Here is a 25807-nt window from a genome sequence, read left to right on the forward strand (position 1 = left end):
TCCAATCCAGCAGCAAGCAGTCTGAGACCTCCATCTGACCTTCATCTAAATATAGTGTCAAGTGGCAGCTGTGTAAAGGCAAGAGAGGACCCAAATGCACAGCTCTAGACACACGGTGATGACCTCAAAGGCAGGTCTTTATTAACAGGAACGTAAGAAGCCATACAATAACTAACCTGGGAGCAACTAAAGCTGAGGCGCTGGGAAGACACGGTAAATGCACACAACCTAGAGGGACGACGCAACACAGAACAAAGGGACACTCTGACATAAATACACAGAAGGTAATGAGAGAAGTGGGAACACACGGGGAACACAGCTGAAGACAATTAGCGAGCAGGGAGGACACGAAACTGAAAATACTGACACCAAGATGTGGACCTTAAACACAACACAGTACACAGAGATGAGCACAGAGAGAGAGAGGCAGAGAAGAAGGATGAATATGGGGGGATGAGGAGAACACAGAACACAAAGGATGGGAACACGGTACCAGAACAAACACCACAATAAAAACATGGACACAGGGGGAATCCAAATACCAAACCAACCAATCCAATGGACATAAGGAACAAAATACAAAACTACAGGAAAACTAAGAACACTGGGTCAAAATGACCCAGGACCATGACATATAGGCTTTTGTAGGCTTGCTTTATGAAAAATGTCATTGATGAAAATGTAGTGTATATCTGTTATTAATCTCTGTCTCTCTTCCACAGCATGTCTTTATCCTGTCTTCCTTCTCTCACCCCAACCGGTCGCAGCAGATGGCCGCCCCTCCCTGAGCCTGGTTCTGCCGGAGGTTTCTTCCTGTTAAAAGGGAGTTTTTCCTTCCCACTGTCGCCAAAGTGCTTGCTCAAAGGGGGTCATATGATTGTTGGGTTTTTCTCTGTATCTATGAAGTGCCTTGAGGCAACTTTTGTTGTGATTTGGCGCTATATAAATACAATTGAATTGAATTGAATTGGGCAGCACGGTGGCACGGTGGTTAGCACTGTTGCCGCACAGCAAGAAGGTCCTGAGTTCAATTCCAACATCAGGCTGGGGTCTTTCTGTGTGGAGTTTGCATGTTCTCCCCGTGTTTGCGTGGGTTCCCTCCGGGTACTCCGGCTTCCTCCCACCGTCCAAAGACATGCAGCTTGTGGGGATAGGTTAATTGGATAATCCAAATTGCCATTAGGTGTGAATGTGAGTGCGAATGGTTGTCTGTCCCTGTGTGTTGGCCCTGCGACAGACTGGCGACCTGTCCAGGGTGTACCCCGCCTCTCGCCCTATGACAGCTGGGATAGGCTCCAGCGCCCCCCGCGACCCTTGAATTGAATTGAATTGAAGTGAGGCCATGATGCATTTTATTGTAGCTCATCATCATCCGACCCTGCCCTGAAAATAGCTGAAGAAATGTTGGCATACCGAAAGGTTTGCTTTGGGGGTACTATTTGGTGCCATTTTAAGTTAACAACTATTAAAAACAAAAAAAAAAGAGTCATATTTTGTGTGATTTTTTCATTACTGTTGTTGTCCCAAGAAGCAAGATGGCGCCTGTGTGAGGGTGCAGAGGAGGCTACCCCCCCCCCCCCCCTGTCCCCTTCTGGCTGCCTCTGCCTCAATTTTATCCCACAACTTAGACATTCACATTATTCACACTCTCATTACACATACATATAGGATCTTGGGGGTGGGCACAATCACGGAGTCCAAATCACCATCAGGGTGTATACCTCACCCCTGACGTCGTTGCCCACCTCTCAATTTTAAATACACTTAGTCATTGAGGGCTAGCAGGAGGGACCATGCGCTTACCTGCTGCTCCTTGGCAGGTAGCTCCATGCCCTCCTGGGTTTTAATTGCACCTTAGAACACATATGCATCAACACTACAATGAGCGGGTGGAGGGAGGTTTGGAGTCTTCTCTCACCCCCATTCTCTGCGGCCTGCTGGAGCGGGGGGGCTAGTAGGAGGAGTTGGCCGTCCGACTGCGGTCTGGGGTGTGGGGCCTCCCTGCTGCTGCGGAGTCGGGGTGGTCTGCCTCTCCCCACCGCAGGGAAAAGGGTAACACCACCTGGGTCTGGGTGCAATTCCCCCCTCCAGGGGCAAGGGTACCTAGACCCGGTTTGTAGAGTACGCTTGGGGAGTGTGATTGTGTGTACAGCGTCTCTTTATGTCTGTCTCCACGTTGGTTGAGTGTGGAGTGAGTGCATATGAGAGCATGAGGGTGGGAATGGATGTTTGTGTCTGTGTGTGCCTGTATGTCTGTGTCTATATGTCAGGTTGGGTATCAGACGCCACCTCTCTGGGGACACCTCAGGTCCTCCAAGGTTTGGAGGCCTATCTCCACCCACCACCACTTCCCCTGCCGGTGGCGGACTCCCTCAGGTGTCGGTGTGTTGGTGGTTCTTTGTGTCTGGGGGTGGGCGTCCGGGTACACACCGGCTCACTCCTTGGCGGCCGCTTGTCGGGGCCTGGGGCCTGGGGCTCGCTCGGGCCCCTTTGGAGGTGGGGTGCCCCCGGCCTCTCGGCCTAGGGCTCGGTCACTCAGGCGCAGCTGGGGGCCGGCGGAGCTCACGGGCGCGTCACTGCAACCCCCCCTGGCTTCTGCTCCGCGGCTGCTGAGTGAGCCCTCATCTGGGACTCTCCTCAGCTCTTACTGGAACAGTGGCGCGGCTGCCCCTCTGTTGGTCTTCCATGGTCTCTTGTGTTCTGGGGGCCTCTGGATGTCTGGAGTTTTGATCTCCTCCATACCCGCTTCACACCCTGGAGGATGGGGCTGTGGCCCCCCCACACTCCCTAGCAGATCATTACATGGAGAAACCTTTGGAATGCAAGCATGCTGATCCACACAGGTATGCACACATGGGTATTCACAGACGCGGACTAAAGCTTTCTTGGCTGCTGCCTCAAAGCACACTGTGCGCTGTCTATCTTGCGTGCTGCACAATATCGTTTATTACTTAGTAAATACTGATATCTATGACTAGCTAGTTTATTGTGATGGTGCTTTGTTTTCTCTATTATTATGTTGCTCTTTGTTGTTTGCTGTCTCCTCTGTTTGTTTGTTTGTTTGTTTGTTTGTTTTTTCTCCATACAGGTGACCCAGGAGTTTTTTTTTTTTTTTGTCTCTCTTCCCCCCCCTTCTCACCGTCTCTTCTCCCCTTGGGTTTTCTTTCTTTCTCTCCCCCTCTCTCTCTCATTCATTCCCCCTGTCCTATTTATTAAAAAAAAAAAAAAAAAAAAAAAAAAAAAAAAAAAAAATGACAAAGGATGAACTGAAGCTCTGCCATCACGTAATGTCGCATACTGCTGTTTCTGATGTCATTTTAAAAAAAAAAAAAAAAAAAAAAAAAAAGATGGCGCCTGTGTTTGGCTGTGCCGCTGCCTCCGTCCGTGTGTTTGTTTACTTTATATGTTATGCAAGTGTTCTTGTTACAGCTTTGTCCGATGTCATCTCCCTTCGGATTTATGATCGCCATGCGTTACTGCCGATCAAATCTGCTATGGATAACTTTCAGAGTCAACGATACGACGTTGTTTTCCCACCGCCGCTTGAGCGCGACGCAGCACCCGGTTCACCTCCACTCTTGCCGGTCAGCTCAATTTTGCTTCAGAGGCCTCGTCGGAGGAAGCGGGGGAAGAGAGCCGGCTTTGTTGTCCTGCTCCGTCGTCTTCGGAAAGAGGCAGATCTTCGGGGGCTTTATTCCTGGGCTGCTAGCGGTAAGATCCGCCTGAGACTTGTCGGAGCTGGATTAATCCCCACAACCCACTGTGTTTGAACTGAGCCCTTAGCCCTATATGTGCCTTTAAATGAGCACATTGCCCCAGAAACCTTTGTTTCTCCAAGTACTTGTGTATAAAAAACTATATATTAATGTTTGACCACATTTGGGAATCAGAGCAGAGAGAAGATGACAACAGGTGGCGCCATATTGCCAACTGACTAGTCTTCTTCATAAAATATGATACAAAAGCATGATTACAAATACAATAAATGCTTCTGGATGGCAAATGCTCTGTTCAGTACACACGTTTTACTTTGAACACATAGGTATGCAGCATGCACACAACATGCATTCATCCTTTTTGGTTGAGTCCATGGTGATGGCCTGTGTCTTTCCGAGTTCTCCTCAAACACTTTGGCTTCCCTCTACAATGTTAGGCCTCTTATTAACCTTTGTCATGTCATACACACATTGCTCAAGAGCTGTTGCCATATTGGATGTGATAACCTGTAGCGATCACATCCAATAACTCATGTGTTGTTTACATACAAATGATCACTGCTTTTTTTTCACTGCTGTGCTGCTGGTTGCAGCAATCACCAGGGATAGAGAATCTTTTTTGTTGCCTTTCAGGTGATTTGGATAGAAGAGGAGCATCACATAAAAGGTAGTATCAGTTCTAAATTATTTGAAATCCAAGTATCTGTTTCAAACAATATTTGACTGTGAGGCTTGGTTACCGGTTGTTGCTGGTTCTCACTGGTTGTCACTAGTTGTTACCGCTTGCTGCTGGTGCAGCAGCACTGACAGCTAACATGGCGGTTAAATCGACACATTTTGCTGCACCCATTTTTAGTTTTAATTGTTTTATGTCAGCTTTTCAGCTCCACCTTCTCCACTTCTTCCACACTAAACTTTTTCTACAAGCTGCGTGAGCGCACACCAAAGGTAGGGGAGGTGCTCAGGTTCACTGTCATTGATCATAATCGATCGATAGTGAAAAGTCCCCGCTCAATGCTCAGCTCAAATGCACAAATATATACAATTATGAGATATTCATGAAGTATTTTTATTTTATTTTGCCATTTATATATGTTGGCACTAACAGTGCTCAAGACAATACTTATATACTGTCAATATGTGACATATTGAAATCGCGTTTGAATTTGCGCTTGTTTTTTGCTTTCACTTTGCAATCGCACGAACTGTGTATAGAGAGCGACAGCACTGATTGGTGAGTGATGATAATTTGTGCACCAATTCCTCTGACATCGTCTTATCAATCGTTAGCTTACTATGCAAACATGACAAGTGAAATCTCCTGCAGCTTAAACATGTGAGAGGTTGATCGCGCAGAGAATCGCTGAGCGTTATGTGAGTGCGTGTGTAAAAGCAGCAGGATATATATTTTAGTTCTGCTGAGCCAAATAAGACAGGTCAGGGTGAAGAAGTGACAGCCAAAGAAAAGCTTACCACAAAACGGAGAAGTTATGACAAATCAGACTATAAGGCAAAAAGAAAGTGCAGCTTTATGGTTTCATGGACAAAAGAATTTCTGTGGCTGCGATATGATGAGCTAAATAACCAGGGCTGCACATAAGTGGTCCGCAGGTGCGCATTCGCTGTCAAAATAAAAAACACGCACAAGGGTTAGGGTTAAATTTAAAAACTGTACTTTTGAGTTAAAATATATATTTATAATTTTAATAAATGACAAATTAAAAAGGCATGAACATTTTTTTTGTATCGAAAAAATATCGAACCGTGACACCAAAGTATCGAACCGAACCGTGAATTTTGTGTATTGTTGCACCCCTAATATATATATATATGTGTGTAATTTTAACAAGAACTTTATTGAACAATCAGTGAGTATACAACATACAAACAGATGAGGTATACAAGTGGAACATAAATATGAACAACCAGCGGTTAAAGAAAAAAAGAAAAAAAACCCCCACACCGATAGAGTTGGGAAGCAGGTACCATGCTTGTTACATCAGCTAACAATACTAACTTCCACAACACTCACCAAGACAGTCGGAGGTTAGGTAAAACAGAGCAAATAAATTATTGAGAAATTATAAGAAAATACATTAGGCAGGAAAGGAAAAAGAATAACTGTGGAAGTTCAAATTCACTGGGCTACACGTGCTTTCTTTCTATAGCCTTTGAACCTTGAAAAATATAACCTCATCACAGTAACACATAATTTTATTATGCATTACATCCAATACTGCTCATACATTTAGTGAGTAACTAGTCACAATAATGCGCACAGATACGATTTATAGATCAGTCAACACATTCCAGCACCTTTAGGCAACTGTTTTTGTGATTTGGTGCTGTAAATAAAACTGAAATCAAGTGAATTTTGACTTAACCTGTGCTGCTAGCTTTTAGCCTGCAAAGCTATCCATTAGCCTTCACTACTGCCTTACAAGTAAATGCTGCCCAAAGAGAGTCCTTCTTGTTGGTATAATAGCTACAATATTATCTATAATATCCATTGCTTGTTCCTAACTAGTTTTATGGCCTTTGTTGTAGAAGCACAGTTCCCACCTTGAAGCAGCCCTCTATAAACATGCATTTATGCAGCTGCGCTACAGTTTTTGCAATATTGCACCCCTAAATAAATCTTTACAGAACTTTGCCTTCACCAGAAACTACTGCCTAGCCCAGGCTGATGTTCTGTAGCTATGGAAACCAAGAATTCCAAAATCTTGTGATGTCATCACCTCGTTGTTATAAGACACTAAAGATCATAGTTCTCACACACAGCTCATTGCATCTTTGCAGAGTGAAGAGTGAAATCCTGAAACTAAATTAACCTAAATGAATCACACAATGTCAAAGTCTTGGCCAACTTATACTGCACCACGTCCTGTGGATCTGAATAACCCTCTAGGTAAGTCAAATGGGATTCATATGGTAATTATGCATGCTTCTGGGTTTTTATTTGAGGCAACTGAATTTGACTTAAACAAAATCATCTTTTGTTGATTTCAGGACACCAAACAGAGCCTTGCATCTCCACACTGGTGAAGATGACTCCAGATGGAAGAATAGAGGGAAGAAAGAGAAGGGACTTACCTGAAAGACTGGACAAATCCCCCAAAAAAAGCAAAAGCAGTGGAGGTCCAAAACCGGGTCCCAGCCACTTTGTTTCTGGGGAATCCAGTTTGAAATGTAAGTGATAAGACCTGTTTTAGCTGTGACATTATCTTGGCTATGTAGTTTATTTTGTGACTTTAACTGTGTACTTAACGGTCTTTAACTTTGTAGTTGGTTCATTTAGCCTTCTTTGTGTTGATTTTCAGTGTGCAGTTATTGCTTTAATGCACGATTGCCAGACCTTAGAAAGTCAGTAGAAAGCAGTTGACACAGAGTTGGACTGAAAATGCTTAAAGTCAAACTACTTTTTCCATTTTAGTTGGCCTTCTCATAGTGCCTTCAAGCGACTCTAGTATAATTAAGAGGAGCAACAAACGGAAGAGCACTAGTGACGAATCTGAGGGACCATCCAGCAAAAAAAGCAGGACAACAAGCCCAGAGGAGAGTCCCACCCAGGAACCCTCTGAAACATGTGACTCACCGAGGATATCCGGCACTGACAGAAAAGGTAAGATAATGGCAATATTTCTGAGCTGGATCACAAGATCCTTTAGAATTTGTCCTGGGGTTTGAGATTGGGTTTGATTCCTGTGGGACCAATCGACAATAAGAGACACTCTGGGCAGTAGTGACGTTACCTACCTACTAATCTGCTAAAATGTAGCTGCTATTTACCAATTAATAGAAATGTTATAACAAAGCTCTATAGGACTGTGCCAGCTGTTTTCTGTGTAACAAGTCATAACCTGTATGTTTTTCCTGTGTGTCTGCAGAAGACTTCCTGGAAAAATATCAAGAGCTGGAGGTGCTGGGTCATGGAGGCTTTGCCACCGTGTTTTCTGGAATACGCATAAAAGACAGTTTTCCAGTATGGCTTCTTACATTTGCATTTCACAGATCTTCAGTTTATTCCTGTTTGTACTTCTCTAACCCAGAAAATGTCTTTAATGCAGGTGGCAATCAAACATGTTCAACAGCGCAGACTTGCGCGCACAACAATGGTAAGCGTCTTTTCTTATTCCAGCAGGTATTTATATTATTTCAGGCCTTCTCAGGCATCAAGCATAAGGCACGTATTTCCTCCGTGCATGAACCAGACTGGTCTCACAGTTGTGTGTGAAATCGTCAGGAAATATGGTCGAATTCTATGAACAGTGGGTCACCTTATTGTTTAAACTGACATGTTTCAGTGGAAAGAATGCTTTTTAAAGATCAGGTCATTTTGTGACTATTTCAAAACTGTCTGTACGCTGATAGCTACTTTTGTTGAAATTCTGAATACTGACCTGAAGTAACTTTCCTTCTGAAGGATTGGAATGGGAAAAGTACTGATGTTCCCCTGGAGGTGGCGCTACTGATACAAGTTGGGGCTGGACCACACGATACGGAAAGCAGTATAACCCCACTTCTACTTGACTGGTTTGATCTGGAAGATGAGCTTATTATGGTTTTTGAGAAACCAGAAAATTGCATGGACTTAGACAATTACCTCAAAACTACAGATAAACCTCTGTCAGAGACACATGTTAAGGTAAGTGACGAGCATTTGGAGCTTACAGCAGTTTTTCATAGAGAATGTCCTGTGCTCCAAATATGGCTTCCTTTCTTTTAGGTCATAATGAAGCAACTAGTTGACGCAGCCATTACGATGGATAACAAGGGGGTTTTCCACCGAGATATTAAACCACACAACATTCTAATTGAAACATCTTCGGAGGAACCCCGAGTGCGATACATCGATTTTGGCTGTGGAGTCACGTTTACTCCGGGACAAAGGTTCAGGAGGAACGCAGGTATGTTTTCAGCCACAGCGTTGTGCTGTCATGAACTGTCTCCACATCATGTTCCCTCCCCATTAATTCTTCTTATCTTTGTGTTTTAGGAACCAGGATCTACTATAGTCCAGAGTGGTTCATGTACGGCTTCTGCTCTGCAGAATATACTACAGCCTGGCAGCTGGGTGTTGTGATGTACCAGCTGTTACACAACAAGTTACCATTTGACTGCGACTACAAGATCATCAACCAAAACCCACCGATTTTAGCTGACATTTCAAACAGTAAGATTTCTGCCAAAAGGGCTGTTGATATAAGAAAGGTGAAATAACTTTGTGGATAACTTTAACAAGAGTATTTCATTTCTGTAAAGAATGCAGGGATTTTTTGACGGGGTGTCTGAGGAAGCACTACAAGGACCGCTTCACCCTGGAGGATCTTCGGAATCACATGTGGCTCAAATGATTTCTGCGCACCATGAACTAAAAGGTTATGGAGCAAAAGCTCCAACACATCACAAGTCATCAACAAGTCACTTTTCAAATTTAGTAGCAATGTTGCAGTTGCTGTCACGTGGCTCTTTTTTGGTGTTTTCTTTTCCAATCCAGCAGCAAGCAGTCTGAGACCTCCATCTGACCTTCATCTAAATATAGTGTCAAGTGGCAGCTGTGTAAAGGCAAGAGAGGACCCAAATGCACAGCTCTAGACACACGGTGATGACCTCAAAGGCAGGTCTTTATTAACAGGAACGTAAGAAGCCATACAATAACTAACCTGGGAGCAACTAAAGCTGAGGCGCTGGGAAGACACGGTAAATGCACACAACCTAGAGGGACGACGCAACACAGAACAAAGGGACACTCTGACATAAATACACAGAAGGTAATGAGAGAAGTGGGAACACACGGGGAACACAGCTGAAGACAATTAGCGAGCAGGGAGGACACGAAACTGAAAATACTGACACCAAGATGTGGACCTTAAACACAACACAGTACACAGAGATGAGCACAGAGAGAGAGAGGCAGAGAAGAAGGATGAATATGGGGGGATGAGGAGAACACAGAACACAAAGGATGGGAACACGGTACCAGAACAAACACCACAATAAAAACATGGACACAGGGGGAATCCAAATACCAAACCAACCAATCCAATGGACATAAGGAACAAAATACAAAACTACAGGAAAACTAAGAACACTGGGTCAAAATGACCCAGGACCATGACATATAGGCTTTTGTAGGCTTGCTTTATGAAAAATGTCATTGATGAAAATGTAGTGTATATCTGTTATTAACCTCTGTCTCTCTTCCACAGCATGTCTTTATCCTGTCTTCCTTCTCTCACCCCAACCGGTCGCAGCAGATGGCCGCCCCTCCCTGAGCCTGGTTCTGCCGGAGGTTTCTTCCTGTTAAAAAGGGAGTTTTTCCTTCCCACTGTCGCCAAAGTGCTTGCTCATAGGGGGTCATATGATTGTTGGGTTTTTCTCTGTATCTATGAAGCGCCTTGAGGCGACTTTTGTTGTGATTTGGCGCTATATAAATACAATTGAATTGAATTGGGCAGCACGGTGGCACGGTGGTTAGCACTGTTGCCGCACAGCAAGAAGGTCCTGAGTTCAATTCCAACATCAGGCCGGGGTCTTTCTGTGTGGAGTTTGCATGTTCTCCCCGTGTTTGCGTGGGTTCCCTCCGGGTACTCCGGCTTCCTCCCACCGTCCAAAGACATGCAGCTTGTGGGGATAGGTTAATTGGATAATCCAAATTGCCATTAGGTGTGAATGTGAGTGTGAATGGTTGTCTGTCCCTGTGTGTTGGCCCTGCGACAGACTGGCGACCTGTCCAGGGTGTACCCCGCCTCTCGCCCTATGACAGCTGGGATAGGCTCCAGCGCCCCCCGCGACCCTTGAATTGAATTGAATTGAAGTGAGGCCATGATGCATTTTATTGTAGCTCATCATCATCCGACCCTGCCCTGAAAATAGCTGAAGAAATGTTGGCATACCGAAAGGTTTGCTTTGGGGGTACTATTTGGTGCCATTTTAAGTTAACAACTATTAAAAAAAAAAAAAAAAGAGTCATATTTTGTGTGATTTTTTCATTACTGTTGTATATACTATATTAATGTTTGACCACATTTGGGAATCAGAGCAGAGAGAAGATGACAACAGGTGGCGCCATATTGCCAACTGACTAGTCTTCTTCATAAAATATGATACAAAAGCATGATTACAAATACAATAAATGCTTCTGGATGGCAAATGCTCTGTTCAGTACACACGTTTTACTTTGAACACATAGGTATGCAGCATGCACACAACATGCATTCATCCTTTTTGGTTGAGTCCATGGTGATGGCCTGTGTCTTTCCGAGTTCTCCTCAAACACTTTGGCTTCCCTCTACAATGTTAGGCCTCTTATTAACCTTTGTCATGTCATGCACACATTGCTCAAGAGCTGTTGCCATATTGGATGTGATAACCTGTAGCGATCACATCCAATAACTCATGTGTTGTTTACATACAAATGATCACTGCTTTTTTTTCACTGCTGTGCTGCTGGTTGCAGCAATCACCAGGGATAGAGAATCTTTTTTGTTGCCTTTCAGGTGATTTGGATAGAAGAGGAGCATCACATAAATGGTAGTATCAGTTCTAAATTATTTGAAATCCAAGTATCTGTTTCAAACAATATTTGACTGTGAGGCTTGGTTACCGGTTGTTGCTGGTTCTCACTGGTTGTCACTAGTTGTTACCGCTTGCTGCTGGTGCAGCAGCACTGACAGCTAACATGGCGGTTAAATCGACACATTTTGCTGCACCCATTTTTAGTTTTAATTGTTTTATGTCAGCTTTTCAGCTCCACCTTCTCCACTTCTTCCACACTAAACTTTTTCTACAAGCTGCGTGAGCGCACACCAAAGGTAGGGGAGGTGCTCAGGTTCACTGTCATTGATCATAATCGATCGATAGTGAAAAGTCCCTGCTCAATGCTCAGCTCAAATGCACAAATATATACAATTATGAGATATTCATGAAGTATTTTTATTTTATTTTGCCATTTATATATGTTGGCACTAACAGTGCTCAAGACAATACTTATATACTGTCAATATGTGACATATTGAAGTCGCGTTTGAATTTGCGCTTGTTTTTTGCTTTCACTTTGCAATCGCACGAACTGTGTATAGAGAGCGACAGCACTGATTGGTGAGTGATGATAATTTGTGCACCAATTCCTCTGACATCGTCTTATCAATCGTTAGCTTACTACGCAAACATGACAAGTGAAATCTCCTGCAGCTTAAACATGTGAGAGGTTGATCGCGCAGAGAATCGCTGAGCGTTATGTGAGTGCGTGTGTAAAAGCAGCAGGATATATATTTTAGTTCTGCTGAGCCAAATAAGACAGGTCAGGGTGAAGAAGTGACAGCCAAAGAAAAGCTTACCACAAAACGGAGAAGTTATGACAAATCAGACTATAAGGCAAAAAGAAAGTGCAGCTTTATGGTTTCATGGACAAAAGAATTTCTGTGGCTGCGATATGATGAGCTAAATAACCAGGGCTGCACATAAGTGGTCCGCAGGTGCGCATTCGCTGTCAAAATAAAAAACACGCACAAGGGTTAGGGTTAAATTTAAAAACTGTACTTTTGAGTTAAAATATATATTTATAATTTTAATAAATGACAAATTAAAAAGGCATGAACATTTTTTTTGTATCGAAAAAATATCGAACCGTGACACCAAAGTATCGAACCGAACCGTGAATTTTGTGTATTGTTGCACCCCTAATATATATATATATGTGTGTAATTTTAACAAGAACTTTATTGAACAATCAGTGAGTATACAACATACAAACAGATGAGGTATACAAGTGGAACATAAATATGAACAACCAGCGGTTAAAGAAAAAAAGAAAAAAAACCACACCGATAGAGTTGGGAAGCAGGTACCATGCTTGTTACATCAGCTAACAATACTAACTTCCACAACACTCACCAAGACAGTCGGAGGTTAGGTAAAACAGAGCAAATAAATTATTGAGAAATTATAAGAAAATACATTAGGCAGGAAAGGAAAAAGAATAACTGTGGAAGTTCAAATTCACTGGGCTACACGTGCTTTCTTTCTATAGCCTTTGAACCTTGAAAAATATAACCTCATCACAGTAACGCATAATTTTATTATGCATTACATCCAATACTGCTCATACATTTAGTGAGTAACTAGTCACAATAATGCGCACAGATACGATTTATAGATCAGTCAACACATTCCAGCACCTTTAGGCAACTGTTTTTGTGATTTGGTGCTGTAAATAAAACTGAAATCAAGTGAATTTTGACTTATGGAGTCACACAAACCACCTGCAACTCAACACCTCAAAGACTAAGGAACTGGTTGTGGACTTCGGGAGGTCTAGAGAAGGTCCACTGCCGGTTCAGATAGAGGGGGAGGAGGTGGTCAACAAGTACAAGTACCTCGGGCTGTGGGTGGACAATAAACTGGACTGGTCATGCAACACAGAGCACCTGTATAAAAAAGCCCAAAGCCGACTGTACTTCCTCAGGAGGCTGAGGTCTTTTAACATCTGCAGGAAGCTCCTGAGGATGTTTTACCAGTCAGTGGTTGCTGGAGTACTTTTCTATGCTGTGGTGTGCTGGGGGAGCAGCACAGCAAAGAAGGACTCATCCAGGCTGGAGAAACTGATCAGGAGGGCTAGCTCTGTGGTCGGCATGAAGCTGGACACTCTGGTGACAGTGGCAGAGAAAAGGACATTAAAGAAACTGATGGACATTATGGACAATGCTGGGCATCCTCTGCACACGGCCATAAACAACCAGAAGAGTCTGTTCAGTGACAGGTTGCTTCTCCCCAAGACAAGAACTAACAGACTTAAAAACTCCTTTGTCCCACACGCCATCAGACTGTTTAACTCCTCTCTGGAGGGGAGAGGGAGGGGAAACAGGAGGACAAAGGAGGGGGGAACAACTAAGCTGTAGTGCCTCTTCACCTCACTGTACAATACCTTGTGCAATACTTTTTGTAAATAGTCAACAGACTCAATACTTGAAATGTGCAATTCACTTGTATTTTTATTTTTTTATTCCTATTTATTCTATTTATCCCCTTTGTATATTTTATTTATATTTGTCTCTGTATTTATATATGTGTATGTGTGTATATATATATAACAGTTCTGTAACTGTAACTTTGGTCGTTGCTGTGCTTTTTTTGGAAGTCGAATTTCCCAGAGGAACCCACCCGAGGGATTAATAAAGTTCTATCTTATCTTATCTTATCTTATCTCTTAACCTGTGCTGCTAGCTTTTAGCCTGCAAAGCTATCCATTAGCCTTCACTACTGCCTTACAAGTAAATGCTGCCCAAAGAGAGTCCTTCTTGTTGGTATAATAGCTACAATATTATCTATAATATCCATTGCTTGTTCCTAACTAGTTTTATGGCCTTTGTTGTAGAAGCACAGTTCCCACCTTGAAGCAGCCCTCTATAAACATGCATTTATGCAGCTGCGCTACAGTTTTTGCAATATTGCACCCCTAAATAAATCTTTACAGAACTTTGCCTTCACCAGAAACTACTGCCTAGCCCAGGCTGATGTTCTGTAGCTATGGAAACCAAGAATTCCAAAATCTTGTGATGTCATCACCTCGTTGTTATAAGACATTGTTATAAGACACTAAAGATCATAGTTCTCACACACAGCTCATTGCATCTTTGCAGAGTGAAGAGTGAAATCCTGAAACTAAATTAACCTAAATGTATCACACAATGTCAAAGTCTTGGCCAACTTATACTGCACCACGTCCTGTGGATCTGAATAACCCTCTAGGTAAGTCAAATGGGATTCATATGGTAATTATGCATGCTTCTGGGTTTTTATTTGAGGCAACTGAATTTGACTTAAATCATCTTTTGTTGATTTCAGGACACCAAACAGAGCCTTGCATCTCCACACTGGTGAAGATGACTCCAGATGGAAGAATAGAGGGAAGAAAGAGAAGGGACTTACCTGAAAGACTGGACAAATCCCCCAAAAAAAGCAAAAGCAGTGGAGGTCCAAAACCGGGTCCCAGCCACTTTGTTTCTGGGGAATCCAGTTTGAAATGTAAGTGATAAGACCTGTTTTAGCTGTGACATTATCTTGGCTATGTAGTTTATTTTGTGACTTTAACTGTGTACTTAACGGTCTTTAACTTTGTAGTTGGTTCATTTAGCCTTCTTTGTGTTGATTTTCAGTGTGCAGTTATTGCTTTAATGCACGATTGCCAGACCTTAGAAAGTCAGTAGAAAGCAGTTGACACAGAGTTGGACTGAAAATGCTTAAAGTCAAACTACTTTTTCCATTTTAGTTGGCCTTCTCATAGTGCCTTCAAGCGACTCTAGTATAATTAAGAGGAGCAACAAACGGAAGAGCACTAGTGACGAATCTGAGGGACCATCCAGCAAAAAAAGCAGGACAACGAGCCCAGAGGAGAGTCCCACCCAGGAACCCTCTGAAACATGTGACTCACCGAGGATATCCGGCACTGACAGAAAAGGTAAGATAATGGCAATATTTCTGAGCTGGATCACAAGATCCTTTAGAATTTGTCCTGGGGTTTGAGATTGGGTTTGATTCCTGTGGGACCAATCGACAATAAGAGACACTCTGGGCAGTAATGACGTTACCTACCTACTAATCTGCTAAAATGTAGCTGCTATTTACCAATTAATAGAAATGTTATAGCAAAGCTCTATAGGACTGTGCCAGCTGTTTTCTGTGTAACAAGTCATAACCTGTATGTTTTTCCTGTGTGTCTGCAGAAGACTTCCTGGAAAAATATCAAGAGCTGGAGGTGCTGGGTCATGGAGGCTTTGCCACCGTGTTTTCTGGAATACGCATAAAAGACCGTTTTCCAGTATGGCTTCTTACATTTGCATTTCACAGATCTTCAGTTTATTCCTGTTTGTACTTCTCTAACCCAGAAAATGTCTTTAATGCAGGTGGCAATCAAACATGTTCAACAGCGCAGACTTGCGCGCACAACAATGGTAAGCGTCTTTTCTTATTCCAGCAGGTATTTATATTATTTCAGGCCTTCTCAGGCATCAAGCATAAGGCACGTATTTCCTCCGTGCATGAACCAGACTGGTCTCACAGTTGTGTGTGAAATCGTCAGGAAATATGGTCGAATTCTATGAACAGTGGGTCACCTTATTGTTTAAACTGACATGTTTCAGTGGAAAGAATGCTTTTTAAAGATCAGGTCATTTTGTGACTATTTCAAAACTGTCTGTACGCTGATAGCTACTTTTGTTGAAATTCTGAATACTGACCTGAAGTAACTTTCCTTCTGAAGGATTGGAATGGGAAAAGTACTGATGTTCCCCTGGAGGTGGCGCTACTGATACAAGTTGGGGCTGGACCACATGATACGGAAAGCAGTATAACCCCACTTCTACTTGACTGGTTTGATCTGGAAGATGAGCTTATTATGGTTTTTGAGAAACCAGAAAATTGCATGGACTTAGACAATTACCTCAAAACTACAGATAAACCTCTGTCAGAGACACATGTTAAGGTAAGTGACGAGCATTTGGAGCTTACAGCAGTTTTTCATAGAGAATGTCCTGTGCTCCAAATATGGCTTCCTTTCTTTTAGGTCATAATGAAGCAACTAGTTGACGCAGCCATTACGATGGATAACAAGGGGGTTTTCCACCGAGATATTAAACCACACAACATTCTAATTGAAACATCTTCGGAGGAACCCCGAGTGCGATACATCGATTTTGGCTGTGGAGTCACGTTTACTCCGGGACAAAGGTTCAGGAGGAACGCAGGTATGTTTTCAGCCACAGCGTTGTGCTGTCATGAACTGTCTCCACATCATGTTCCCTCCCCATTAATTCTTCTTATCTTTGTGTTTTAGGAACCAGGATCTACTATAGTCCAGAGTGGTTCATGTACGGCTTCTGCTCTGCAGAATATACTACAGCCTGGCAGCTGGGTGTTGTGATGTACCAGCTGTTACACAACAAGTTAACATTTGACTGCGACTACAAGATCATCAACCAAAACCCACCGATTTTAGCTGACATTTCAAACAGTAAGATTTCTGCCAAAAGGGCTGTTGATATAAGAAAGGTGAAATAACTTTGTGGATAACTTTAACAAGAGTATTTCATTTCTGTAAAGAATGCAGGGATTTTTTGACGGGGTGTCTGAGGAAGCACTACAAGGACCGCTTCACCCTGGAGGATCTTCGGAATCACATGTGGCTCAAATGATTTCTGCGCACCATGAACTAAAAGGTTATGGAGCAAAAGCTCCAACACATCACAAGTCATCAACAAGTCACTTTTCAAATTTAGTAGCAATGTTGCAGTTGCTGTCACGTGGCTCTTTTTTGGTGTTTTCTTTTCCAATCCAGCAGCAAGCAGTCTGAGACCTCCATCTGACCTTCATCTAAATATAGTGTCAAGTGGCAGCTGTGTAAAGGCAAGAGAGGACCCAAATGCACAGCTCTAGACACACGGTGATGACCTCAAAGGCAGGTCTTTATTAACAGGAACGTAAGAAGCCATACAATAACTAACCTGGGAGCAACTAAAGCTGAGGCGCTGGGAAGACACGGTAAATGCACACAACCTAGAGGGACGACGCAACACAGAACAAAGGGACACTCTGACATAAATACACAGAAGGTAATGAGAGAAGTGGGAACACACGGGGAACACAGCTGAAGACAATTAGCGAGCAGGGAGGACACGAAACTGAAAATACTGACACCAAGATGTGGACCTTAAACACAACACAGTACACAGAGATGAGCACAGAGAGAGAGAGGCAGAGAAGAAGGATGAATATGGGGGGATGAGGAGAACACAGAACACAAAAGATGGGAACACGGTACCAGAACAAACACCACAATAAAAACATGGACACAGGGGGAATCCAAATACCAAACCAACCAATCCAATGGACATAAGGAACAAAATACAAAACTACAGGAAAACTAAGAACACTGGGTCAAAATGACCCAGGACCATGACATATAGGCTTTTGTAGGCTTGCTTTATGAAAAATGTCATTGATGAAAATGTAGTGTATATCTGTTATTAACCTCTGTCTCTCTTCCACAGCATGTCTTTATCCTGTCTTCCTTCTCTCACCCCAACCGGTCGCAGCAGATGGCCGCCCCTCCCTGAGCCTGGTTCTGCCGGAGGTTTCTTCCTGTTAAAAAGGGAGTTTTTCCTTCCCACTGTCGCCAAAGTGCTTGCTCATAGGGGGTCATATGATTGTTGGGTTTTTCTCTGTATCTATGAAGCGCCTTGAGGCGACTTTTGTTGTGATTTGGCGCTATATAAATACAATTGAATTGAATTGGGCAGCACGGTGGCACGGTGGTTAGCACTGTTGCCGCACAGCAAGAAGGTCCTGAGTTCAATTCCAACATCAGGCCGGGGTCTTTCTGTGTGGAGTTTGCATGTTCTCCCCGTGTTTGCGTGGGTTCCCTCCGGGTACTCCGGCTTCCTCCCACCGTCCAAAGACATGCAGCTTGTGGGGATAGGTTAATTGGATAATCCAAATTGCCATTAGGTGTGAACGTGAGTGTGAATGGTTGTCTGTCCCTGTGTGTTGGCCCTGCGACAGACTGGCGACCTGTCCAGGGTGTACCCTGCCTCTCGCCCTATGACAGCTGGGATAGGCTCCAGCGCCCCCCGCGACCCTTGAATTGAATTGAATTGAAGTGAGGCCATGATGCATTTTATTGTAGCTCATCATCATCCGACCCTGCCCTGAAAATAGCTGAAGAAATGTTGGCATACCGAAAGGTTTGCTTTGGGGGTACTATTTGGTGCCATTTTAAGTTAACAACTATTAAAAAAAAAAAAAAAGAGTCATATTTTGTGTGATTTTTTCATTACTGTTGTATATACTATATTAATGTTTGACCACATTTGGGAATCAGAGCAGAGAGAAGATGACAACAGGTGGCGCCATATTGCCAACTGACTAGTCTTCTTCATAAAATATGATACAAAAGCATGATTACAAATACAATAAATGCTTCTGGATGGCAAATGCTCTGTTCAGTACACACGTTTTACTTTGAACACATAGGTATGCAGCATGCACACAACATGCATTCATCCTTTTTGGTTGAGTCCATGGTGATGGCCTGTGTCTTTCCGAGTTCTCCTCAAACACTTTGGCTTCCCTCTACAATGTTAGGCCTCTTATTAACCTTTGTCATGTCATGCACACATTGCTCAAGAGCTGTTGTCATATTGGATGTGATAACCTGTAGCGATCACATCCAATAACTCATGTGTTGTTTACATACAAATGATCACTGCTTTTTTTTCACTGCTGTGCTGCTGGTTGCAGCAATCACCAGGGATAGAGAATCTTTTTTGTTGCCTTTCAGGTGATTTGGATAGAAGAGGAGCATCACATAAAAGGTAGTATCAGTTCTAAATTATTTGAAATCCAAGTATCTGTTTCAAACAATATTTGACTGTGAGGCTTGGTTACCGGTTGTTGCTGGTTCTCACTGGTTGTCACTAGTTGTTACCGCTTGCTGCTGGTGCAGCAGCACTGACAGCTAACATGGCGGTTAAATCGACACATTTTGCTGCACCCATTTTTAGTTTTAATTGTTTTATGTCAGCTTTTCAGCTCCACCTTCTCCACTTCTTCCACACTAAACTTTTTCTACAAGCTGCGTGAGCGCACACCAAAGGTAGGGGAGGTGCTCAGGTTCACTGTCATTGATCATAATCGATCGATAGTGAAAAGTCCCCGCTCAATGCTCAGCTCAAATGCACAAATATATACAATTATGAGATATTCATGAAGTATTTTTATTTTATTTTGCCATTTATATATGTTGGCACTAACAGTGCTCAAGACAATACTTATATACTGTCAATATGTGACATATTGAAGTCGCGTTTGAATTTGCGCTTGTTTTTTGCTTTCACTTTGCAATCGCACGAACTGTGTATAGAGAGCGACAGCACTGATTGGTGAGTGATGATAATTTGTGCACCAATTCCTCTGACATCGTCTTATCAATCGTTAGCTTACTACGCAAACATGACAAGTGAAATCTCCTGCAGCTTAAACATGTGAGAGGTTGATCGCGCAGAGAATCGCTGAGCGTTATGTGAGTGCGTGTGTAAAAGCAGCAGGATATATATTTTAGTTCTGCTGAGCCAAATAAGACAGGTCAGGGTGAAGAAGTGACAGCCAAAGAAAAGCTTACCACAAAACGGAGAAGTTATGACAAATCAGACTATAAGGCAAAAAGAAAGTGCAGCTTTATGGTTTCATGGACAAAAGAATTTCTGTGGCTGCGATATGATGAGCTAAATAACCAGGGCTGCACATAAGTGGTCCGCAGGTGCGCATTCGCTGTCAAAATAAAAAACACGCACAAGGGTTAGGGTTAAATTTAAAAACTGTACTTTTGAGTTAAAATATATATTTATAATTTTAATAAATGACAAATTAAAAAGGCATGAACATTTTTTTTGTATCGAAAAAATATCGAACCGTGACACCAAAGTATCGAACCGAACCGTGAATTTTGTGTATTGTTGCACCCCTAATATATATATATATGTGTGTAATTTTAACAAGAACTTTATTGAACAATCAGTGAGTATACAACATACAAACAGATGAGGTATACAAGTGGAACATAAATATGAACAACCAGCGGTTAAAGAAAAAAAGAAAAAAAACCACACCGATAGAGTTGGGAAGCAGGTACCATGCTTGTTACATCAGCTAACAATACTAACTTCCACAACACTCACCAAGACAGTCGGAGGTTAGGTAAAACAGAGCAAATAAATTATTGAGAAATTATAAGAAAATACATTAGGCAGGAAAGGAAAAAGAATAACTGTGGAAGTTCAAATTCACTGGGCTACACGTGCTTTCTTTCTATAGCCTTTGAACCTTGAAAAATATAACCTCATCACAGTAACGCATAATTTTATTATGCATTACATCCAATACTGCTCATACATTTAGTGAGTAACTAGTCACAATAATGCGCACAGATACGATTTATAGATCAGTCAACACATTCCAGCACCTTTAGGCAACTGTTTTTGTGATTTGGTGCTGTAAATAAAACTGAAATCAAGTGAATTTTGACTTATGGAGTCACACAAACCACCTGCAACTCAACACCTCAAAGACTAAGGAACTGGTTGTGGACTTCGGGAGGTCTAGAGAAGGTCCACTGCCGGTTCAGATAGAGGGGGAGGAGGTGGTCAACAAGTACAAGTACCTCGGGCTGTGGGTGGACAATAAACTGGACTGGTCATGCAACACAGAGCACCTGTATAAAAAAGCCCAAAGCCGACTGTACTTCCTCAGGAGGCTGAGGTCTTTTAACATCTGCAGGAAGCTCCTGAGGATGTTTTACCAGTCAGTGGTTGCTGGAGTACTTTTCTATGCTGTGGTGTGCTGGGGGAGCAGCACAGCAAAGAGGGACTCATCCAGGCTGGAGAAACTGATCAGGAGGGCTAGCTCTGTGGTCGGCATGAAGCTGGACACTCTGGTGACAGTGGCAGAGAAAAGGACATTAAAGAAACTGATGGACATTATGGACAATGCTGGGCATCCTCTGCACACGGCCATAAACAACCAGAAGAGTCTGTTCAGTGACAGGTTGCTTCTCCCCAAGACAAGAACTAACAGACTTAAAAACTCCTTTGTCCCACACGCCATCAGACTGTTTAACTCCTCTCTGGAGGGGAGAGGGAGGGGAAACAGGAGGACAAAGGAGGGGGGAACAACTAAGCTGTAGTGCCTCTTCACCTCACTGTACAATACCTTGTGCAATACTTTTTGTAAATAGTCAACAGACTCAATACTTGAAATGTGCAATTCACTTGTATTTTTATTTTTTTATTCCTATTTATTCTATTTATCCCCTTTGTATATTTTATTTATATTTGTCTCTGTATTTATATATGTGTATGTGTGTATATATATATAACAGTTCTGTAACTGTAACTTTGGTCGTTGCTGTGCTTTTTTTGGAAGTCGAATTTCCCAGAGGAACCCACCCGAGGGATTAATAAAGTTCTATCTTATCTTATCTTATCTTATCTTATCTCTTAACCTGTGCTGCTAGCTTTTAGCCTGCAAAGCTATCCATTAGCCTTCACTACTGCCTTACAAGTAAATGCTGCCCAAAGAGAGTCCTTCTTGTTGGTATAATAGCTACAATATTATCTATAATATCCATTGCTTGTTCCTAACTAGTTTTATGGCCTTTGTTGTAGAAGCACAGTTCCCACCTTGAAGCAGCCCTCTATAAACATGCATTTATGCAGCTGCGCTACAGTTTTTGCAATATTGCACCCCTAAATAAATCTTTACAGAACTTTGCCTTCACCAGAAACTACTGCCTAGCCCAGGCTGATGTTCTGTAGCTATGGAAACCAAGAATTCCAAAATCTTGTGATGTCATCACCTCGTTGTTATAAGACATTGTTATAAGACACTAAAGATCATAGTTCTCACACACAGCTCATTGCATCTTTGCAGAGTGAAGAGTGAAATCCTGAAACTAAATTAACCTAAATGAATCACACAATGTCAAAGTCTTGGCCAACTTATACTGCACCACGTCCTGTGGATCTGAATAACCCTCTAGGTAAGTCAAATGGGATTCATATGGTAATTATGCATGCTTCTGGGTTTTTATTTGAGGCAACTGAATTTGACTTAAACAAAATCATCTTTTGTTGATTTCAGGACACCAAACAGAGCCTTGCATCTCCACACTGGTGAAGATGACTCCAGATGGAAGAATAGAGGGAAGAAAGAGAAGGGACTTACCTGAAAGACTGGACAAATCCCCCAAAAAAAGCAAAAGCAGTGGAGGTCCAAAACCGGGTCCCAGCCACTTTGTTTCTGGGGAATCCAGTTTGAAATGTAAGTGATAAGACCTGTTTTAGCTGTGACATTATCTTGGCTATGTAGTTTATTTTGTGACTTTAACTGTGTACTTAACGGTCTTTAACTTTGTAGTTGGTTCATTTAGCCTTCTTTGTGTTGATTTTCAGTGTGCAGTTATTGCTTTAATGCACGATTGCCAGACCTTAGAAAGTCAGTAGAAAGCAGTTGACACAGAGTTGGACTGAAAATGCTTAAAGTCAAACTACTTTTTCCATTTTAGTTGGCCTTCTCATAGTGCCTTCAAGCGACTCTAGTATAATTAAGAGGAGCAACAAACGGAAGAGCACTAGTGACGAATCTGAGGGACCATCCAGCAAAAAAAGCAGGACAACGAGCCCAGAGGAGAGTCCCACCCAGGAACCCTCTGAAACATGTGACTCACCGAGGATATCCGGCACTGACAGAAAAGGTAAGATAATGGCAATATTTCTGAGCTGGATCACAAGATCCTTTAGAATTTGTCCTGGGGTTTGAGATTGGGTTTGATTCCTGTGGGACCAATCGACAATAAGAGACACTCTGGGCAGTAATGACGTTACCTACCTACTAATCTGCTAAAATGTAGCTGCTATTTACCAATTAATAGAAATGTTATAGCAAAGCTCTATAGGACTGTGCCAGCTGTTTTCTGTGTAACAAGTCATAACCTGTATGTTTTTCCTGTGTGTCTGCAGAAGACTTCCTGGAAAAATATCAAGAGCTGGAGGTGCTGGGTCATGGAGGCTTTGCCACCGTGTTTTCTGGAATACGCATAAAAGACCGTTTTCCAGTATGGCTTCTTACATTTGCATTTCACAGATCTTCAGTTTATTCCTGTTTGTACTTCTCTAACCCAGAAAATGTCTTTAATGCAGGTGGCAATCAAACATGTTCAACAGCGCAGACTTGCGCGCACAACAATGGTAAGCGTCTTTTCTTATTCCAGCAGGTATTTATATTATTTCAGGCCTTCTCAAGCATCAAGCATAAGGCACGTATTTCCTCCGTGCATGAACCAGACTGGTCTCACAGTTGTGTGTGAAATCGTCAGGAAATATGGTCGAATTCTATGAACAGTGGGTCACCTTATTGTTTAAACTGACATGTTTCAGTGGAAAGAATGCTTTTTAAAGATCAGGTCATTTTGTGACTATTTCAAAACTGTCTGTACGCTGATAGCTACTTTTGTTGAAATTCTGAATACTGACCTGAAGTAACTTTCCTTCTGAAGGATTGGAATGGGAAAAGTACTGATGTTCCCCTGGAGGTGGCGCTACTGATACAAGTTGGGGCTGGACCACATGATACGGAAAGCAGTATAACCCCACTTCTACTTGACTGGTTTGATCTGGAAGATGAGCTTATTATGGTTTTTGAGAAACCAGAAAATTGCATGGACTTAGACAATTACCTCAAAACTACAGATAAACCTCTGTCAGAGACACATGTTAAGGTAAGTGACGAGCATTTGGAGCTTACAGCAGTTTTTCATAGAGAATGTCCTGTGCTCCAAATATGGCTTCCTTTCTTTTAGGTCATAATGAAGCAACTAGTTGACGCAGCCATTACGATGGATAACAAGGGGGTTTTCCACCGAGATATTAAACCACACAACATTCTAATTGAAACATCTTCGGAGGAACCCCGAGTGCGATACATCGATTTTGGCTGTGGAGTCACGTTTACTCCGGGACAAAGGTTCAGGAGGAACGCAGGTATGTTTTCAGCCACAGCGTTGTGCTGTCATGAACTGTCTCCACATCATGTTCCCTCCCCATTAATTCTTCTTATCTTTGTGTTTTAGGAACCAGGATCTACTATAGTCCAGAGTGGTTCATGTACGGCTTCTGCTCTGCAGAATATACTACAGCCTGGCAGCTGGGTGTTGTGATGTACCAGCTGTTACACAACAAGTTAACATTTGACTGCGACTACAAGATCATCAACCAAAACCCACCGATTTTAGCTGACATTTCAAACAGTAAGATTTCTGCCAAAAGGGCTGTTGATATAAGAAAGGTGAAATAACTTTGTGGATAACTTTAACAAGAGTATTTCATTTCTGTAAAGAATGCAGGGATTTTTTGACGGGGTGTCTGAGGAAGCACTACAAGGACCGCTTCACCCTGGAGGATCTTCGGAATCACATGTGGCTCAAATGATTTCTGCGCACCATGAACTAAAAGGTTATGGAGCAAAAGCTCCAACACATCACAAGTCATCAACAAGTCACTTTTCAAATTTAGTAGCAATGTTGCAGTTGCTGTCACGTGGCTCTTTTTTGGTGTTTTCTTTTCCAATCCAGCAGCAAGCAGTCTGAGACCTCCATCTGACCTTCATCTAAATATAGTGTCAAGTGGCAGCTGTGTAAAGGCAAGAGAGGACCCAAATGCACAGCTCTAGACACACGGTGATGACCTCAAAGGCAGGTCTTTATTAACAGGAACGTAAGAAGCCATACAATAACTAACCTGGGAGCAACTAAAGCTGAGGCGCTGGGAAGACACGGTAAATGCACACAACCTAGAGGGACGACGCAACACAGAACAAAGGGACACTCTGACATAAATACACAGAAGGTAATGAGAGAAGTGGGAACACACGGGGAACACAGCTGAAGACAATTAGCGAGCAGGGAGGACACGAAACTGAAAATACTGACACCAAGATGTGGACCTTAAACACAACACAGTACACAGAGATGAGCACAGAGAGAGAGAGGCAGAGAAGAAGGATGAATATGGGGGGATGAGGAGAACACAGAACACAAAAGATGGGAACACGGTACCAGAACAAACACCACAATAAAAACATGGACACAGGGGGAATCCAAATACCAAACCAACCAATCCAATGGACATAAGGAACAAAATACAAAACTACAGGAAAACTAAGAACACTGGGTCAAAATGACCCAGGACCATGACATATAGGCTTTTGTAGGCTTGCTTTATGAAAAATGTCATTGATGAAAATGTAGTGTATATCTGTTATTAACCTCTGTCTCTCTTCCACAGCATGTCTTTATCCTGTCTTCCTTCTCTCACCCCAACCGGTCGCAGCAGATGGCCGCCCCTCCCTGAGCCTGGTTCTGCCGGAGGTTTCTTCCTGTTAAAAAGGGAGTTTTTCCTTCCCACTGTCGCCAAAGTGCTTGCTCATAGGGGGTCATATGATTGTTGGGTTTTTCTCTGTATCTATGAAGCGCCTTGAGGCGACTT

At 42.6% G+C, this 25807-nt stretch overlaps 3 protein-coding genes across 5 annotated transcripts; all 3 read left to right on the top strand.

The window, feature by feature from the left end:
• Window positions 1-78: 78 nt before the first annotated feature.
• On the top strand, window positions 79-10667 carry LOC143413200 (serine/threonine-protein kinase pim-2-like). Of its 3 annotated transcripts, none has more exons than XR_013093818.1 (13): window positions 79-213; window positions 3510-3711; window positions 4350-4383; window positions 6516-6624; window positions 6726-6905; window positions 7150-7338; window positions 7604-7698; window positions 7784-7831; window positions 8140-8361; window positions 8443-8623; window positions 8713-8889; window positions 8979-9416; window positions 9926-10667. XR_013093818.1 is itself a non-coding variant. In XM_076875905.1 (13 exons), the coding sequence occupies exons 5-13, from the start codon at window positions 6552-6554 to the stop codon at window positions 9068-9070; spliced, it is 1257 nt and encodes a 418-aa protein (XP_076732020.1). In that variant the 5' UTR covers window positions 79-213; window positions 3510-3711; window positions 4350-4383; window positions 4593-4664; window positions 6516-6551; the 3' UTR covers window positions 9071-10666. The 3 variants fall into 3 exon arrangements, 2 of the variants coding, with proteins under 2 accessions (XP_076732020.1, XP_076732019.1); XM_076875905.1 differs by adding an exon at window positions 4593-4664 and having other exon boundaries at window positions 8979-10666; XM_076875904.1 differs by having other exon boundaries at window positions 8979-10666.
• Window positions 10668-14404: 3737 nt separating this feature from the next.
• LOC143413320 (serine/threonine-protein kinase pim-2-like) lies at window positions 14405-16567 on the top strand. Its single transcript, XM_076876143.1, has 7 exons — window positions 14405-14465; window positions 14562-14741; window positions 14986-15174; window positions 15440-15534; window positions 15976-16197; window positions 16279-16442; window positions 16549-16567. Exons 1-7 carry the CDS (start codon window positions 14405-14407, stop codon window positions 16565-16567), a joined length of 930 nt encoding a protein of 309 aa, XP_076732258.1.
• A 2379-nt stretch (window positions 16568-18946) lies between these two features.
• LOC143413321 (uncharacterized) lies at window positions 18947-24412 on the top strand. The gene is made up of 8 exons (XM_076876144.1): window positions 18947-19084; window positions 22197-22305; window positions 22407-22586; window positions 22831-23019; window positions 23285-23379; window positions 23821-24042; window positions 24124-24287; window positions 24394-24412. The coding sequence occupies exons 2-8, from the start codon at window positions 22233-22235 to the stop codon at window positions 24410-24412; spliced, it is 942 nt and encodes a 313-aa protein (XP_076732259.1). The 5' UTR covers window positions 18947-19084; window positions 22197-22232.
• Window positions 24413-25807: the final 1395 nt, after the last annotated feature.

The sequence above is a fragment of the Maylandia zebra genome, linkage group LG17 (assembly GCF_041146795.1).
Source record: "Maylandia zebra isolate NMK-2024a linkage group LG17, Mzebra_GT3a, whole genome shotgun sequence".
Lineage (NCBI taxonomy): Eukaryota > Metazoa > Chordata > Actinopteri > Cichliformes > Cichlidae > Maylandia > Maylandia zebra.

Coding starts and splice junctions, on each gene's coding strand:
- LOC143413321 (XM_076876144.1), top strand. CDS start 22,233: ATGAATCACACAATGTCAAAGTCTTGGCCAACTTATACTGCACCACGT. Junction 22,306..22,406: donor GGATCTGAATAACCCTCTAG/GTAAGTCAAATG, acceptor TGTTGATTTCAG/GACACCAAACAGAGCCTTGC. Junction 24,043..24,123: donor TGTCAGAGACACATGTTAAG/GTAAGTGACGAG, acceptor CCTTTCTTTTAG/GTCATAATGAAGCAACTAGT.
- LOC143413200 (XM_076875905.1), top strand. CDS start 6,552: ATGAATCACACAATGTCAAAGTCTTGGCCAACTTATACTGCACCACGT. Junction 7,699..7,783: donor GCATAAAAGACAGTTTTCCA/GTATGGCTTCTT, acceptor TCTTTAATGCAG/GTGGCAATCAAACATGTTCA. Junction 8,890..8,978: donor TTTAGCTGACATTTCAAACA/GTAAGATTTCTG, acceptor ATTTCTGTAAAG/AATGCAGGGATTTTTTGACG.
- LOC143413320 (XM_076876143.1), top strand. CDS start 14,405: ATGTCAAAGTCTTGGCCAACTTATACTGCACCACGTCCTGTGGATCTG. Junction 15,175..15,439: donor ATCCGGCACTGACAGAAAAG/GTAAGATAATGG, acceptor GTGTGTCTGCAG/AAGACTTCCTGGAAAAATAT. Junction 16,198..16,278: donor TGTCAGAGACACATGTTAAG/GTAAGTGACGAG, acceptor CCTTTCTTTTAG/GTCATAATGAAGCAACTAGT.